The following is a 17,950-nucleotide window of genomic DNA, read 5'->3' as shown; positions in this document are numbered from 1 at the left end:
TATACTGGTTTCCTAAAATTGTACAGAACTGTGGAAAAAGTATTTTTAGACACTGACCTGAATCTAAGCATTTAAAAAGTACATCTACATTTCTGAAGGAGAAATGCTTTCCAGATCAACCTGAGTATAAAAATCTGTGATTTATTTCACTTATTAAATAATTAACCACTTTCTTTTAAAACTTGGTTTAAATTCATGAAGCGTTTGGAGGCTGTGTTACTTCCTGATGGCATAAAAATGCTTAAAGATCTGAAAAATCACCTCATGCCCCAACCAAAAGAAATCCAGAAACGGCCAACATCAACATTTCTGTTGGCCGCCGCCACCGCCGCTAGCTTATTAGCCACCTGTGGATTAAAATAAGCTGATACTCCACATGGTTGTTGCAGGACCCCAGCCTGTGTGCAGGGGGTGACAGTTTGTCCAACATGAAGTCATTTTCTTGCTGAACTTCCTCTGACCTCCACAGCTGCTCAGATTTCCATGTGTTTCAGTTGCGAAATGTTTAAAAATCTCCTTGCAGGTACTGTGTGAGTTACTGGCTCTTTAAAGCTGATTTTTAACCAACTCTTTAACAAAACAAACCCAAACGTGCGTTATCAGTACAGGAGAAGCTTCAGCGGCCATCTTATCCCTCCAGACCTTTTCCTTTCTTTCACTTCCTGCCTTTCACTCCGGTCTGACACTTTTGTCAGTGTTGCGGCTAAAAGGCCCATTTTGTAGCTCTGTGAATACAATGGGACATAATGGGCCATTGTTCTGTCCTGATGTGGCAGAAAGGTCACTCATCAAATGCATTTCTTCAGCCATAATGTCCCATCCTGTCATTTTTACCCTCTTTCATTCACCGTCTCTTGCCTCTCTTGTAGCCCTGCCACCAACTCTTATTTTATTGTTTTATTATTTGTGCTTCAAATCGTCTCTCACCGAGTTTGGCTTTTAAAAATAAAACGTTAGAAGCTCGGGTTTCCTTCCTGTCTCACCGCTTAATGGTATTTGTGAATTTTTTTAAACTACTGTCATAAAAGCTTTCAGGATCGACAATAGGTAAAGATTTGGGTCTCCACACTTTAAAAAAGTAAACGGTTTTGTTTCATTTGCTGTATTGCAGGAGGGAACAAATGAGCAGAAGACAAAACGATAGAGATTATCGTAGTTAAAAGTAGGTGGGCAGATGTCAGCCTGAGACTTTTAAAGTGTAACCAAACCCCAGATCAACTTTTTTTTTTTCTTTATATTTGTGTGAAAATTTTGACATTTTTCAATGTAAATTTTAGTTCTGCAGTATTTATCCAGAAACTGTTGCTTCAAGCCGATCTTAGGTTTTCCAATTACAGATTCTGCCTGACGTTTAACCCTGAACTATGGAGGTCAGGGCGTAAAACTCTTCCTGTGAATAACAAGGTTCTAGTGACTGGCAGAGTAAGTACATGTAGGACCAAACATGTAGGCTACATTAGCTAGCAGCTAAAAGCTACATTAGCTAGCAGCTAAAAGCTACATTAGCCAGGCTAATTTTGCTAATCGGCAGTAAGTATTACAGTAAATATCACTGATATTTATCTCAAAAAGTACATTTGAGTAATAATTGTAATGTACGTATTTTGTTTATAAGTTGGATTGGAACGAGGCGAAAGGTCGGTCTAGGCTTGTGGCTTGTTGTTGCCATAGCAACTCCATAGCAACCGCTGTCCTGTCGGTTACAAAGTTCCTTTGTGTTCCACATATTTTGGTTTGCAGAAACAAATAGTCTGATAAATTTTAGACTTTCTTCGTGGAGGGAAAATACATATTTTTGGATTTTATGAGCTTTTCCTGATCTAAGCTGAGCTGGACTGAGTTATGAAAAGAGGCTTTTCTTCACTCGGGTCGCTTGACGAGAAGCCGATCGTGTCGTGTAGAAAGCCCGGCTCCGGTGAGAGTCCCGTCTCTGGCCTTGTCTTATCTGGCCTTGTGTATACAACCAGTAGCTGCTCGGAGTGCTGCCGCTGCCCTGAAGGGAAACACGGCTCTCCCTTTGGGTTTACACACAGATCCCTCTGGGCTGTCGGGTAATCGCTGACTCAACGCACAGCAAGAACAAATCTGACATGCCGTTCCAGAACATCCCCTGGGGGTTCAGGAAAATTTCAGCTTAAAAGCATATTCCTATGCTCTGCCTTTGTTTCTATGCAAGTTTGAAAATTGTTCATATAAATTTTAGGTTTTCCTGCTATAGGATTCATCAGATTTTTTTTATGTTGAAAAAATTTCTTGTAAAGTTATTAATTTTGTTTCTGTTTGTGAAATCTCTTCGAAGCCATGGTTTTTCTCCATTGCATCCACACAGCGAAAAGATCTGCCTTGCAACTAAAAATACATCTTAAACTGAATTCACTGCCTTTAGATTTAAACTGATTCCTTTACCAACAAAGCTTCTTTAAACTCTGACTGTTAACATTTTTATTTTAGGTGTTGAGATGCAGTTAGTCAGCGTGGGGCGCAGCGCTGCTCAACCCCTATTGCACTCAGCCCAGGCTCAGACCTAAAAAACATTTCTGCAGCTCACCCTGGGAAACTTTCCACCTGTCTCTTCCGGTTTTCTTTGGAGCAATCCGGTTTTAAGCCAGTATCCATTATTATTTCCAAGCGCAGTCTTTTGGTAGGCTAACTTTACCTGTCGTACTTTGTGCTCGTTTCACGGCATGCAGTATCTGGCATGTAAACACGGACCACAGTTTGGGAAACGCTGCTCTAGGGTGTTTGGGAACGGCCTTAAATGTCTGCTTATAATTATTTTCCTACATTTTAAAGGTCTCATTTCTTCTGTGAGTTGTTTCTGGGTTTCCCAAGCGGGCGATGTCCCGTTCTGTTTCCCAGCGTCGTTAGAAAGCGACCTATAAAGAAAGCAGAGCAGTTTGATAATTGCTAGCTGTAAAGCTCTGATAATTGTCAAGGCTCTAATTGCATGTCTCTGCGATCGTTAGTCCCCCTCTGCCACTAAAAACTGGTGCAAGTTATTCACAAGCTTGACGTCTGGAGTAGAAATGCTGATTTATTTATTTATTTTAGCGAGACACAAAGATGTCAGAGGTGTTTGTGTAGTTCGGTGCATCGGCCGCCTGGACTGTTGGTTAAGTCTTGTAGTAGTTTATTATTCACAGGGGGCAGAGTAAACACTCCACGTCTTCTCTCTGCTTTAATGGAAACTGAAAAAGAAAAGCAGAATTAGCCGTCAGGCGACGCAGCGTCTTATGTGAGACTGAGATGCTGCTCCACTTTGTATCAGCCGCATCAAACGAGGTTTTCATTCAGCAGTTTCAGATGTAATGCAGGAAATGTTTAAATGTTTCATCGTTGTTTTCTTAATGTTTTGTTTTTTCTCATAAGTTTTCATTTTAAACCTTTGCCAAGACTTTTGACCCTGAATAATATCGATTTGAAGTTTAGAAACGTTTAATAAAAACAGTGTTTTTGAAAGAACTGTGGTAAAATATGCTGTTCAGGTTATTTTCCAATCATCCTTCAGCTTTTTCCTTTGTGTTTGTTGGCGACTTTTTCATCTCTATTTGCATTTTAATACTTTTTAAAAGTTTAATCTTCTTGGCTTATTGTTTTTTTATTATGATTATTTTTCTTCCTCTTCTGCGTTTTCATTTTAATCTTGGCTGAGACTTTTGACTGAATTATATTAATTAAAGTTTAAAAACCTTTGATAGATACAAACTTCGTAAAAGACAATATTTTTACAATTTTTTTAACAGCTGTGTTATCTTGTAAGAATTATGGTTAAATAATGTTATTTACATTAATTCTTAATCCTTCCTAAGTCTTTTGGTTGATGTTTTGTCTGTAACTATTTGCATTTTAATACTTTTTCTTTTCATTTCAAGCTTTATGGTTCATTTAATTATATTTTTTATTTCATTCACTTAATAAATATGAATAAATCATGTAGCAACTAAGAAATCATGAATGAAAAGGAGCAGAAAGAAGTTTAAATATCTACTCCCTATTCATGTAAAATAAAATTATTCAACTCAAAGATTATTAGAAATATTTCAAATACACACAAAAAATCAGATTATTTATTTTCAAAAAGAAAGAGACTGAGTTATACTGCTTTTATTCTGCAATATGCCTTTATAATTTAATGTATTTTTTTTTGTTATTTTCCATAAAACCTCCTTTGCCTGTAATATTTGTTGATTTTGAACCAGAATCCGTGTCTGCAGAGTAAAACCTGCCTGCAGGTTGGAGACGATCCTTGCTGCTAGCTAGTGTAGCAGCAGACAGCTCTCTGGATTCTTCATCCTGTCTCAGAAAGTTGTTCCACAGAACCTGAGCCGAATGTCACAACTTCCCGTTTCTTTCCCATTATTTCTGTGGTAGCATCAGTTGGCTTCCAACTCCCAGCACACAGGGAGTAACTAGGCTGTTTCTGGCAGTAGGAAAGAAGTCACTTGGTCTAAAAATACATGCCTGCACCGCTGGTGAGGTGACAGTGTGGATATTATCTCATGTATTGTGTTGGTTTCATTAACTCAGTTTAATCAAAGATGACCTCTGCACTCAGTTCATATAGTTGCATTTAATATTAAAATGAATGTTGGGATTTCATCTTTAGTGTGTTTCTAATTAAACCTTTGTTAGCCTTTTCTTGATTTTTATATGATAACCCAATGTATTCTTGATTTATTGCTCAGATATGAAAACATTTTTCTCAGCTAAAAGGACAAAATATGACAAAAATCTGGCAAAATTTTAGGAATTCAAGAATGTCATCAACATAAATCTATAAAGTGAACATACAAAATAAAAAAACATAAATATATGCACTAATTTTAAGTAAAATTGTTGTAGGGCCTTCAGTTTGTGATTTATGAATAGCAATAATAAAGAAAAAAATAACTGCAGTTATTTTTTTAAATAATTCGGTCAGAAATTCCTTTAACTTGTTTTAGATTTAAAAAAAAGTCAGTTTATATCTTTAGATATATAAAGAACTTTTTATGCATTTTTCAGGATTGATGAGTGAAATAAAACCAATTCCAGTTATATGACAGAACTTACAGATGAACAAAGTTATTTCTTAGCTCCATGGTTAATTTTGCTTAATTGAAAGTGAAATGAGCCACCGTCATTTAAACATGTAAAAAATCTTAAATATGACCATTTAGAAACAATCCGCTTGAAAACTTTAAACATGCAAGCAGCAATAGTCAGCAATGGTGGGGTCACTTCTGCTAACCCGCCAACACCAGAGCTAATTTTTAGCTTAGCATTTAGCTAACTTTGAACATATTTAGCACACATAGCTTCTTGTTAATTTTATCAACAAACTCCAAAGCGCTTATTTACATGGCTGTCAATTTTGTCAGTGTCAGTTTTGCTAAAAATCAACAACTCTATTAAACTTTCAGTTAAATCTTCAAGTAATTAGACAATTATGTACATGCTTTTATTTTGAAGTGAGTAGTTCCATTTCCTTTTGTGTGTCAAGAAACTTTATTGAGGAAATGGCAACTACAGAAAACGAACAAATGAGTTATACAGAAGGATGCAGCACAGAACAAACTATATGATTTGTTTTAAGAGCCTGCCCTTAGCGCATTAGCATTAGCATCTACTAAATGCTATGTTGATGTAGCACTTTAATGTTAGCAGAACTTATGTTTATTGTTAGTGCTTTGGGGTTAGCACAGCTATGTTTTTAAAGGCAGGAAAGTTGTTTCAGTAATAAATATTAATAAATCTATTCTTCGTCTGCCAGGATTCAAGCCAAGACGAGGGAGCTGAGGGAACGCCAAGCCCGGGAACGGGACTACGCGGAGATCTTGGATGTCAGCCGCCCGCTGGTCAGATCCTCTGAGGAGGATCACACCTACTCCGGCGTGAACCCTCTGAACATGGACAGCAGTCACAGCCGGGCCCACAGCCCCCGTGACGAATATTCCCACGTTCATCACCAACACCAGCACTCTGACTCTCTCTACTCGCCGGTCAGCCGGGCCCGAAACGACCGGCCTCCATCCACAGACAGGTAGGCTTCCTGCAGCAGCTGTGTGGCTACGCTAACAAACTGATGTCTCCTTCATTACTAAAGGGGATCTGTTATGCAAAAATTAACATGTCGCACATTTTTGTACTTTTATTTGGGTCTTTACTGCTTCTAGAAACAGCTTAAGCACTCACAAAAAAAAAAAACAAAAGTTCATGTTTTTTGGTGTCTGGAAAACTGGCTGTTTCAAAAACCTCCCGAATGTTCAAAATTAGCAACTCCAGCCATTTGCATAACAACTCTGCTCGTTACCTAGCAACCCAAACTGAGCTTCAGCACGGTTGGTCTGGTTTTACCATTGTATGCGCTTTACAATGGCTGCTGGAAAACACAAGTGTTTTCTGGTCAACTTACCATCCAGAAAACCCTTGCTGCATTCTGATTGGTTGTGTAATGATGCTTTTCAAAAATGTACGATTGTGTAATTCTACATCTTTTTGGAGCCATTCTCATGTGCGAGTGTAAACGTTGAGTGGCCAGCAGCCATTTGGATTTAAAATCTCTTTAAGAAAGATTCTAGCCAAAAATGTACTGAACTTGTTTTGTATACATCATAAACCTATTCTAACCTGTTAAATAAAGCATAAAAAGTCACCCATTAATTTTTTAGGACTTTTTATACAAAATCCATGACATTTATCTTCAGAGTTTCTCACCTTTTACTTGTATAACTTTTATAAGATTCCCAATCGTCCTCCATTTTACCATTGGTTCTGCCTCAGCCGTCATACTCTCAGTATTTATCTAACCCGGTCTTTCGGGGACTCGTTTAGGGTCACATTCATCCAAAAGCAGCAAACCGCAGGTTGGCTCTCACACCTGGAGAAGAAAATAATCACAGCAACAGAAGGCAGGCAGTAAATGTCAGCTGTGAGTCGCCACGCGCCGCTCTCTGGGGGTTTGCTCAGAGGAGAAGCGGCGGGTGAATGGAGACCTTTGAAAATCCGTCTCTTTTTCTGTCTCCCTTGACCTTTCTACCTCTTTTCTTTCCATCATCTGTTCTCTTGTTGATGTCACCTTAATGTAACCTTTCACTTTGCAGCATTTTCCAGGCTTTGTGGTGAGAATGTGACCTGAGCTTTTGACAGCTGATTGGCAGCTGTCCATTATTCCAGAAAACTCATATTTTGCATTCATATTTAGCCTCACTATGGGAAATATGCACACCAAACCTCTAAACTCCTTTGTGTCTGGGCTGCAAGTAAAGGGTTTATATCAGCGAATGCTGATAACTATTGATTCCTTTTGTTGTTGTTGCAATACAGATCGCTACAGGAGATCTTTCCTGTCCATCTACATTTACAACATTTAATTTCCTTTTGGGATCAATAAATATTTTTAATTTGAATTAAATTTAAATATCTGAAATATTGACAAACTGGTGATGTTTCCTCATTTATCCACAGTTTTCTTTGGAGTTGTACTCATTTTCTCCCAATACGTACGCCGTCACACCCTTGCTTTTTATTCCTAAACAGCAAAACTATAAACTGCTGCAGTTACTCAGCTGGTTGTTGCTAGGTAACCAAAGAGTGAGAGAGTTGCTAGGTAACCAAAGAGTGAGAGAGTTAGTGGATTCCACCAACCTAGCATAGCCGGCCACGAGAGGTTGAGCTGCTAATGTCTTTATACTTTTCATTTACTTTAATGTCTGGATCAGGATTCAGTGAAAAAATTGAAAATTGTTGGAAATCTGACATGCCATCTATTGATATTGATCACGTGTCTATTGCAATATTTATTATTGTTTTATTGCCCAGCCCTAGATGTAGCGCGTTGTATTGTGATTTATTGTGCTGCTGTTGTCAGTTTTCAGTGCTGCGCTCAGTGTACGTTACAGGTAGAATTTTATTTTATTCAGTGACAGAATTTGATCATATAGTGCCGTTTCAATGGTCCAGTTTGGTCTGATTGAATCAAACTTCAGTCGGTTTGCCAAGAAAGTGCGGTTCGTTTCTGGAGGTGTGAATCAAACTCTGATGCAGACCAAAAAAATCAATCTCTAATCCGCCTACAAACCTCAATCTCAGTTTAGACCAGAGGCTGGTCTCAAGTGGACCAGAAACAGGAAGTGAACTACAGTGCAAGGCATTCTGGGTAAATAGGGAAACAGTTTTTTCAAGGGGTTTGGTTTGTTTGACAGTGTGGTGTGAAATCAAACCACAGCAGCTGAAAATGTAAGAAATGTTGCAACTTTGGTCCATCAGATGAGAAAACACATTATGACTCCGTCACACTTATATCATTTACTACCAAAAAAAACTTTTCCCCTTAGTGTTACTAAAAACTTTTTGCTGCTTTAGTGTCTTAAACTTCACAATTTTAAATGAGTGAACGAACAAGCTGTAAAATTTTTATCTTTAAACCCACTGATCAGGCAACATCCGTTCCAGCTAGTTAAATTTAACAGCTTGTTTTATTTATTTCCTGATTTTCGGGATGCACTATAAACATTTTGGCCAATATACATTTTATTGTTACAGTCAATAGCCAGTAGCCAATAGTTGGACAACATGATCATCTGATTCAGTTACTGTCACAAGACCAAACAAATACAACATGCAGAAGCAAAATGGAAATGTAACTGTTTCATCAAGATAAATTTTTCATTGTTTTGTTTTCATCATGTCTACTTCTGACTCATGAAGTGCATATTTTATTTACCTGTAATTATATTACCTGTGAAAAGTGTGTAAAAATGGATGTTTAATGTTTGATCAAATGGATTGTAGGAGCAAAATTACATGTTTTAAACATGTTTATCTTTTTTATTTTGCAAAAAAACAATAATTTCCCGCATTTTTTTATCTTTATTCACATCCTAACTGTTAACATTTCAGTGAAGTTCAGTGAGATTACTGCAGTTTAAGGTTGTAGCCCTAAAACATAAAAATGTCTGCATAAATTCTTTAGGTAATTAGATTTCTTAGTGTTGCCCTTCAGGCTTTCGCCCCTCTAAACCCTTCAGAGACATTACTATTTTATATGATTTGGTTATAACAGGGGGAAATTACATTTTCAGATATTATGTTTCTTTTCTGTCGAGCTTAGGCTCGGCTCTCGCTGCAGTTTGCCTCTGGTGGTCTTTTTAGAGCGTGAAGCATGTTCACATATTCCCAGTTTGAATAATTCATTTGTCCATAAGCCTTCATGTGACTCTGGACAAAGTATCCAGTGTGTTTCCTTCAAGCTTGGCGAGGCGGTTTAGGCACCACAGATCGAACCTTTTTAGACTTATTTGGTTTTGTTCCCAGATGCGACCAGAACATAAAACAAATAGACTTTCTGGGAAAGTCAGGAAGCGCGTTTCCTGTTTCTCGTCTGAGCAGGAAGTGAATTAGACCCCTGCTGTGGTAGGCAGAGGCGGCCAGCGCGTCTCAGAAAGTGTTTTTGTTTGTTTTGGGATTTAAATGGCAGTGTGAGCTGATATCAAACTAAAAACAACTCTATAGAAAATATTGAAGAGGAAATGTTGTTTTACACCAATGAGTTCCCAGATGAAAATGTCAGGGCAGCTACAATTAGCTGGAATATAAACAGTTTCACGTTTCTTTTGGGGTCAGCGTCCGTCGCTGATGGCCTTAATCAGGCATGAGGTGGCTTTCAAACTGTCACAGTGGGTTATTATTACACTGTGTACTGCTGCTGTGTTGTGACTATCACAAGATTATGACTCAGACTCAAACTAATAGGGGTCAAAAATATTATAAAGCGATGTTGTCTCGCTATAATACTGAAGAGAATGTACTTAGCCGCAGGGCAAGTGTTTCAGCAGGATTACACGCCACCTTTTAAACCTCTTAAACTGCAAACAAAAAGTCCAGTCATAACAAAAATGGCAAAAGACCAACTGGGATAATTGTGTAAGTGCCTGGTGTTTTATTTTCAATTCAGTTATATGTCATTAATCCCTAAGAAATTCAGGTAATTTAGCTTAAAACTTTGGATTTTACTCAAAACTTCATCATGCAGAACAGAAACAAAACTGAAGTTATTATCTTTGGACATAAAGAGGAACGCTCTGGAGTCGATGCGCAGCTTCAGTTATTACAACTAAAAACCTGCGATCAGGATCGAATCTGGATGTAGGGATAGACTCTGACCTGAACCTTCAGAGCCACATAAAGATGGTCACAAAGTCGGCCTTCTATCACCTGAAGAACATCTCCAGGATCAGAGGACTAAAGTCTCAGAAAGATCTAGAGAAACTCATCCATGCGTTCATCTTTAGTCACATTGATTACTGCAACAGCGTCTTCACAGGTCTGACTAAAAAAACCAATCGGCTCCAGACGCTGCTGCTGAGTTCTGACTAAAACCAGGAAGATGGAGAACATCAGCCAGTTCTACAGTCACTACACTGGATCCATGTAGCTCAGAGAATAGACTTTAAAATGCTGTTGTCAGTTTATAAATCACTGAACGGTTTAGGACCACAATACATTAAAGATCTGCTGTTGTCATAGCAACCTTCCAGACCCCCCAGGTCTTCTGGTTCTTGTTCTGCATCCCCAGAACCAAACGAGGAGAAGCAGCATTCAGCTTCTATGCACCACACCACAGCTTCTAAGGTCCCCACCAAAACTTAGACCGAACCTACGCCCTTGAGTGCAAGTATAAATTTAAATTTTAAATTTGACTTTTTGGCCTTGGCAGGATGAAAAAACTTGACATCTTCACCTCACATTTTAGTGAAAACATAAATTCCCGTTGCATTTATTAAATGCATTTGTTGATAATCTAAGGCTCAGTTAAAAATGTTTGACACCAATCTGCATTTAATTTGAATTAGTTTATTGGGTTGTGACACAGGGGCAGGGATTTTTTATTAAAGTGGGATTATTGCCAACATTTTGAAATGAATAAAGGTGAAAAGTCCCATGTAATAAGCGGTCATCTTAATCTTCCTGCAGCATGTTATCCCAACTTGTGCTGGTCAAGAGGAAATTTGTGTTTAACCTTCACTCCGACCCTAATGAGAAACCCAGAACCGCTCGTATTCTCCCGGTTCCTGGCGGAGCCGTGACACGTACAACTGCCTGGTCTGTGCAGCTGCAAAAATACACATTGCAATTCATTTTTAATCGCCTGTTCCTCCTTCAAACGCCACGGCGTCACAAATTTCAATTTAACAGCAGAAAAACAAAAACAGCCAGAGGAGGCTGGGAAGGAGACCAGTAGGAGCCGCCGGGAGTCGTTTTCCATTTTCTTTGCTTTTATTGGTCGTGTCCGTAAAGTCTGGTGGGCTCAACAAAGACACGATGCTACGGAGCAATATTTAGAATATGGCGTTTCTTTCCCTGGATGTCTTTAATTTATGCAAAGCAGGTTGAAATGGTTTGGAAAGTTCTTGATTTCTCTATAAAGACCTTTAAAGTGCTTAATCGTCAAACTTGGTTTGTGATAAAGTCTCTGCTGTAGAATATAAATACTATCATTTGGTATCATCATCAACAGTAATGAATAGGACTGTCGCGATAACAAATTTTGTTGGACGATAAATTGTCCCAGAAGTTATTGCGATAAACTAATATTATTGTTTCAGTCCATTTTCAAGTAATGGCATAAAAATACAGGAACATATTCTCAAAGATCAACTAGCATTTAATTTCTAATAAATATTTTAACACTGGAACTGGAAGACAAAAAGAGTTGAGACCAAAACATGAGACTGAAGACTTTTGTCATCCAGTTTTTGGTACAAAAAGAGACAAAAGATAAAAATGCAAAAGAAAATTATTGATCTCATTTTAATTTATCATGTGATTAATTGATTTATTGCTTATTGCAACAGGCCTAGTAATAAAGTTCATGTAATCGTGAATTGAAACCATCTTTAGTTCCACACTCGCGGTAAAAACTTACTGTGTTTGAATTTTACTGTGAGAAAAGCCCTGAAAGTAACTTCATGTTACCTTGTGATTTTGAGTGTAGGTGGAAAGGTATAATATGATACTAACACTTTTTTTATTGTTCTGTTTCAGTTTTGGCTCCCATTCAGGTTACATAATCGTACCTTTGAGACTCAATAAATCAATAAATCTAAGAGAAATATTGCAGATTTCCATCATTTCCCCCAGGAAGGATATCCAAAAAGTATTTTCCCAGCTCATTACTCCTGCATTTCGTCCTTGTCTGGTGCAGTTAATTAGTTACTCCAGTAAAATCTCTGCAGCCAGGATGTTGGACCTCGACGTTTGCTGCATCACCCTCCATCCCTGCATGAATAGCCAAGCGAATTAGGCGCTATTGTTTTATTCCCCCCCCTCTCGTCTAAGCGGCAGCGGTGAATGCTGGGAAATCCCCCGGGGAATCGGTGTGATTTGATTCCTGGCGTTTTTTGTGTTTTCTTTTTTTTTCCTGAGGAGGCAGCGCTTCTTATTGAATCGGCTCCATTACATTTCATCTCCGCCGGGGGAATAGGAGGCCTCGGAGTGGGCCGTGTTGTATCACAAACACACCAGAAAACAGCGGTGCAGCAAACGAACAGGCAGCGTCGCCTTGCTCCTGTTCGTACGCTGATAAGACAGGAGAGAGTGTGCATGTGCGAGCTTAATTCATCTTTACTTCTTGTATTTTAGATGCGTTTGTGCCAGCAACATCCGTCCCTGTTTAGATCCATGTGTATCTGTCTGTTTTTGTCGCGGTGCCACATATGTTTGCTGTAAACGCGGAGGAGCGACGGTGACGAATTAAAAGGTGAGTGGGTGTCGTACACAGAGAACGGTGACAGGTATGCAGTAGCCTGCAGTGATTGCGCAGCTTCTGGCTTCAATAAGACACCGCGGTGTTGACGGCGAAATCAAACGAGGCCTAAATTAACCAGCGAGGTGGTGCGTACAAACGCCAGCTTCCCACACCAGGAATTACTGCAGGTTCCTTTATGTAGAAATTCAGTTCAGAGAAAAAGTATTTTAGTGCGTTTTCACACCTGGCAGCATGACATTTCAGCAACGAGGCAGTTCAAAGTGCTTTACATTATGAAAATACAAGAACATATAGTCAACAATTGTGAAAATCAGTAACAGACGGTACATTTTGTTAAGTTCCATTGTTAAAATCCATTAATACACAAAAGAAATGGCTGAAAAATTGAGTAGTGTGATGTTAGTCTTGAGGTTCTGATAGTCTAGTAGACTTTGTTTGAGTGGAGACCAAAATTGCAACATTTGTTGGATTTTCAGCTGCTGTGGCTCTTTTTCATCCTGCACCGTCAAACGAACTCAACTCTTTGAAAAACATGTTCCCCTCCTTGCCTGTGGTGGCGCTATACCAAGAACCACTACATTCAAAAACCTGAGAGCAACTTTGTTCTCCACAAAATGAAAACAAAAATGGAGTAGCATCAGAATTTAGCGTTCGTATGATTTCTCTTTTGTCGTTGATAAAAGACCATGAACCTTTTCTCCGTTGATAAAAGACCATGAGCCTTTTCTCCCACTAGCTTGAGTTTCATGTTTGTTTTGGTTATATTTACCCAGAATGCCCTGCGTTGTATTCCACTTCCTGCTTTTTGGAGCGGTCTCTGATCTATTTGGTATTCACATATGCATTCAAACCGCACCAGAGTTCACTTCAACCAAACTGAGGCCAATGTTTGTAGGCGAGTCAGAGTATGCTTCTTTTTTTCTTTTAGTCCTCATCAGGGTTCGATTAAATATTCATACCTCCCCAAATGAACTGGACTTTCCAGGCTAAGGGACTGTCAGTCTGTCTGTCCGTCCATCCTATTCCGCTTATCCAAAATCGAGTCGTGCTAATGGACTGTTTTTGATTAAAGCGAACTAAACAGGACTGGAGGGAATAAACCTTTAGATATAAAAGACAGAACTTTGTCCCAATCCCTTAGTTACTTTAAGGCCTCAAAAACAAATGGTCACCAAACATTTCACATGTTTTTATTATTATTGTGTTTATATATGAGATCACATTCTAGCTGGAGACGTTGCTCTCACTACTGCTGTCGTTGGTGGCTGCCGTGTTTTCCACCAAAACATAATTCAGTGCTACTAACATCTCATCAATGCTCTTTGGCAGCTTTTTCTATGTAAGGCTTTTATTTCGTTCTTGCATAGTTTGACTTCAGACTTGGAAATGATTGTATTAAATAATCCTATTATGCTAAATTCACTTTTTGAATGTTTTATTCTTCCATTTCGAGCTCAGCTGCTTCTAAAAAACCCCACCTAGATATTTTTTGCCAATAAGTTGATGTTTTTTAGTGTCTGGAAAATGAGCCGTTTCTAAAACCTCCTGATTAAGTCGCATTCCAAACGCATTCCGGCGTTACCTAGCAACGCCAGCCAGCCCAGCCGTCACCTAGCAACCAGGTGGAACTCCAGGACCTTTGGCCTGCTGGTTTTACCATCATGTTCTGTAAAATGGCTGCTGTATGTTACATGGTTGTATAAGTACGCATTTGGCTGCAGCCATTTTGACATGCCTGTGTGAACGTTGAGCTGGGGGGCGTGGCCAGCAGCACGTTATTTGGATTTAAAGTGACAGGACCCCCCCTTAAACATCTCATTCTGAAAGGAGCAGAAAAGAGTGGACTAAAATCTCATTATCTAAGAATAAATGCCCCTCCTAACTACCCTAACTTGTTCAAGGCAGTTTAATAAGTCATCTTTAATCAGTGTGTATAGCTCCTGTATCCACTGTCTGTGCCTATTAACACAGAGATAATTCATCTAGGCACCCAGCACACAGAAATCTTAAAAAAAAAAAAGAAACGTTTGCTTCGGCTCCTAAAGAGCTTAGATCGCTGCGGCTAATTAAGCAACAACAGAATGCATTCAATGTTGCATAAGAGCACAAACAATCACTCAGGTTCTTTTGAGGCTCCTGTTGGAAACCCCGAAACACACAAACAAAAAAAACCAAACACTCATTACATTCACAATCACATGCAAATGAGTGCATCGCCCTGTAAACACTGTATGACTGCAGCTGTAGAAACAACCTTTCACTCTCATTATCCCCCACAATCCATTTAGCATCAGACGCCTCCTGATGTTTTTCCCTCTCCAGTTTCTGTAATCCCACACATCTGACCTGAACGAGTCTCCTAATCTGTTTATTCATCTGTTTGGACAGCAGTTTGTCTTCATAACACATTTACATAGAATCACCACGTATTTTCTACGTAATATTCTCCTCTTGGGTGCTTTAATCTCATCTTTCTAAGCCTGCGTGAAACCCGGCGTGAGCTGGAAATTTGTGGAGAAATGGCGTCTTTTCTTGCCAGACTGACCTGGAACTGGCAGAACTTGCAGCTGTGACTTTTCGCTCTTTTCCCCACCGTTGCAACAAGCTCAGTCACATCCCTCCGTGCCTCAGCTGCTGCACTGTCTGGCGCGCAACGTGCCAATGGTCTCGCCATCAAAATGTTGGCTTTCACCGCGGTGAGGAATATGGATGTGTGTTCTCACCACTTTACTGAGCAGAACAGGATGTCTCACTGCGGCTCGGGGAACATCTCCGCGCCGGAGGTCATCAAATCGCCGCTCTAATATCGGGACCGGAGTTTGCAGACGAGAACGGGGACAGAAATCTGAACTGGTGCCACCAAACTCAGACTTTTAATTAAAAACATTTGCATAAAACAAAAATAACTGACTGCAGCAGGACAGTTTTTAATAAACTGAAGGAAACTAAAGGGGTGTAAAACTGAACCGTTTCCAACTATGCATAATAGGATAATGCTATATATTTAGAAAGTGCACCATCTTTCTAGTTGTTTTAGTTTTGAATATTAAAACAATTGTACAAATTTAAAATACGTAAAATGATAAGCATGATTCGTTAGCACATAGAACCACCAAAAGCTGTCTCTTCTTCAGCTTTTATTTCTTCTTCTACGTTGTTTTTACCATATTTGTCTTCATGAACTATGTTTTAGTTCTGAGAGCCTACAAATTTATTGTATAATAGTTTACTAACTAAAAAGGTAATAGTGCTAATCATAAACATTAGTTATGCTACACAACACAATATTTAGCAGAAGCTAATCATTTTGACTTAATTTACATGTTCTATAATACTCTGATATTGTGTTGAACAGTCTTCGTCCACTTCAAAATAAGAGCATGAATATAAACGTCTAACTACTCGAAGAATTAACAGTCCAAAACCAAAATTTTGACACAGATGTTGAACTTTATTCAAATAAGAGTAAATTAGCGCTTTAGCTAAATTAATTTAGGGGAAGCTCAGTACACTAAATGGTTTCAAAGTTACCAGAAGCGCTAAATAAAAAATTAGCATAGTTATATTTACTTCTTGGCATCGTGTTGACACGTCTGTGCTGCTCACATCTGTTTGATGAGAGACGTCCTTTTAAAATAATGTGAAATGGTCCCTCAGATCAGTGTGTACGACTCCAGAGCAGGAGATTGTTTTATTTCAATCATTCTGTCGGCCACCATATGCTGCTATAGAGGGGAATGGGCTTTATTGTAAATCATAAAGACAGGCGCGTTCGTTTACATGTGTAATCCCTGGATCAGGGCCAAAAGCTACAGGCAGGAGGGATACGGGAGGCGGTTCGGTTCAGCGCCTGTTATGGGCCGTTTGGATCGCTTTTGGGTTGGAACAAAGTAAGCTGTTGAGAGGTTTACTGCTACATATCCTTGGTGGAAAACCAGGAACATCTGGCTGTTCTTTTAGTGACTGTGTCTGCTGAGTAAAAGAAAATATTAGTTTTAATTCCAAATCACAAGAGACTTCATGTAAATCAGGGGCGTCCAATGTGTGACCCCCCAACTACTATTAAAACATTTATCAAGTTTGGTTCGCTAGCACTGGTGGCTAATACTGAACAAGGCAAAATTAAGTTAAAATCTTTTTATATTGGAAAATATTTGATGCAACAGAAAATATATTTTTATAATCTCCCGTTTTGCATTCTCTTTGGTTTTATTGTAAAAGTCGACTTTTGTGCACCAAAGACAAGCCTGTTCATTTACATGTGTAATAAATTTAAATTAATTAATATAAAATGGGTAAATACACCAAAATTTGATTAAAAGAAATTGACCCAAATCCTACAGATTTATTTAATAGACCAAAACAAATTGGAAATTGGATGCCTTTTTTAACAAGGCAAATGTGCAAAAACCATATTTTATGGGTGTATAATGATTTACACGCCCCATTCGTTCAAAAATCTTTACTACTGTATTGAACTGTTGTATGCTTAGTTTATCGTAGCGCTGAGTAAAAATAATTTCTCTGATTTTTACATAGTTTTTTGGTCCCCAAGTTATTCTGATGTGATTATTTTGGCCCATGTGACAAAACATTTGGACATCGATGATGTTAATAATTGGGAAGAAACGAGTTTAAAAGCATTTTGTTCCCTGTCTCATCTGAATTTATTAAAAAAAACTGCAAAATATAATTTTTGGTCCCTTTTATGAAAATATGTTTGAATAAAAAAGGATACAGATTTGACATTTGGTCATCCAGTCACATTTTATAAACAATTTAATGCCTTTTCTGGAACAGAGAAGATTAAAGAGCCTTAATATGTTTGAATTGCAGCATTAGATTAAACCTGGTAAATCTTAACAGTGGTAATAACAGTCACCATTGATTTAAAGTCATGTAATTATATTTTACTGCTATTTCTTTTTTATAACAGTTGACACATTAGCAATGTCTCAAATTGAGTTATAAAGGGATGACAGAATGTCTCTGTATTGTTGACTAACACAGTAAGAAGGATTATGTCTCATCTTTCGGTAATGACTATTGATGCTGGGGGGGTACAAACATTTTAATAGCAGGCGGCGTGCTGTGATCACACCAAAAATTACCCCCCTCTGAGTCCTAATCAGGAGCCAAATTAAGAGTTGGGTATAAAGCTGCTTGAGTGTGTGCTGTAATCCAAGATTAATATTGTTTGAC

The 17,950-nt window shown here is 38.5% G+C and overlaps 1 protein-coding gene across 6 annotated transcripts in view; it reads left to right on the top strand.

Moving 5' to 3' along the window:
• The window catches only part of LOC106929164 (partitioning defective 3 homolog), a 254,421-nt gene that overhangs the window by 186,775 nt on the left and 49,696 nt on the right, over positions 1–17,950 (top strand). For all 6 annotated transcript variants that reach the window (XM_088014942.1, XM_088014938.1, XM_088014939.1 and 3 more), the window contains one exon: positions 5,753–6,022. In XM_088014942.1, coding sequence (XP_087871068.1) covers positions 5,753–6,022 — 270 coding nt within the window. The remainder of the gene's footprint in view (positions 1–5,752; positions 6,023–17,950) is intronic.

This window comes from Poecilia mexicana, unplaced genomic scaffold, assembly GCF_051168715.1.
Source record: "Poecilia mexicana isolate PSO_F unplaced genomic scaffold, ASM5116871v1 scaffold_17, whole genome shotgun sequence".
Taxonomy (NCBI): Eukaryota; Metazoa; Chordata; class Actinopteri; order Cyprinodontiformes; family Poeciliidae; genus Poecilia; species Poecilia mexicana.
Note: the sequence above shows the minus strand (reverse complement) of the source record. Positions and strands in the feature narration are given on the sequence as shown.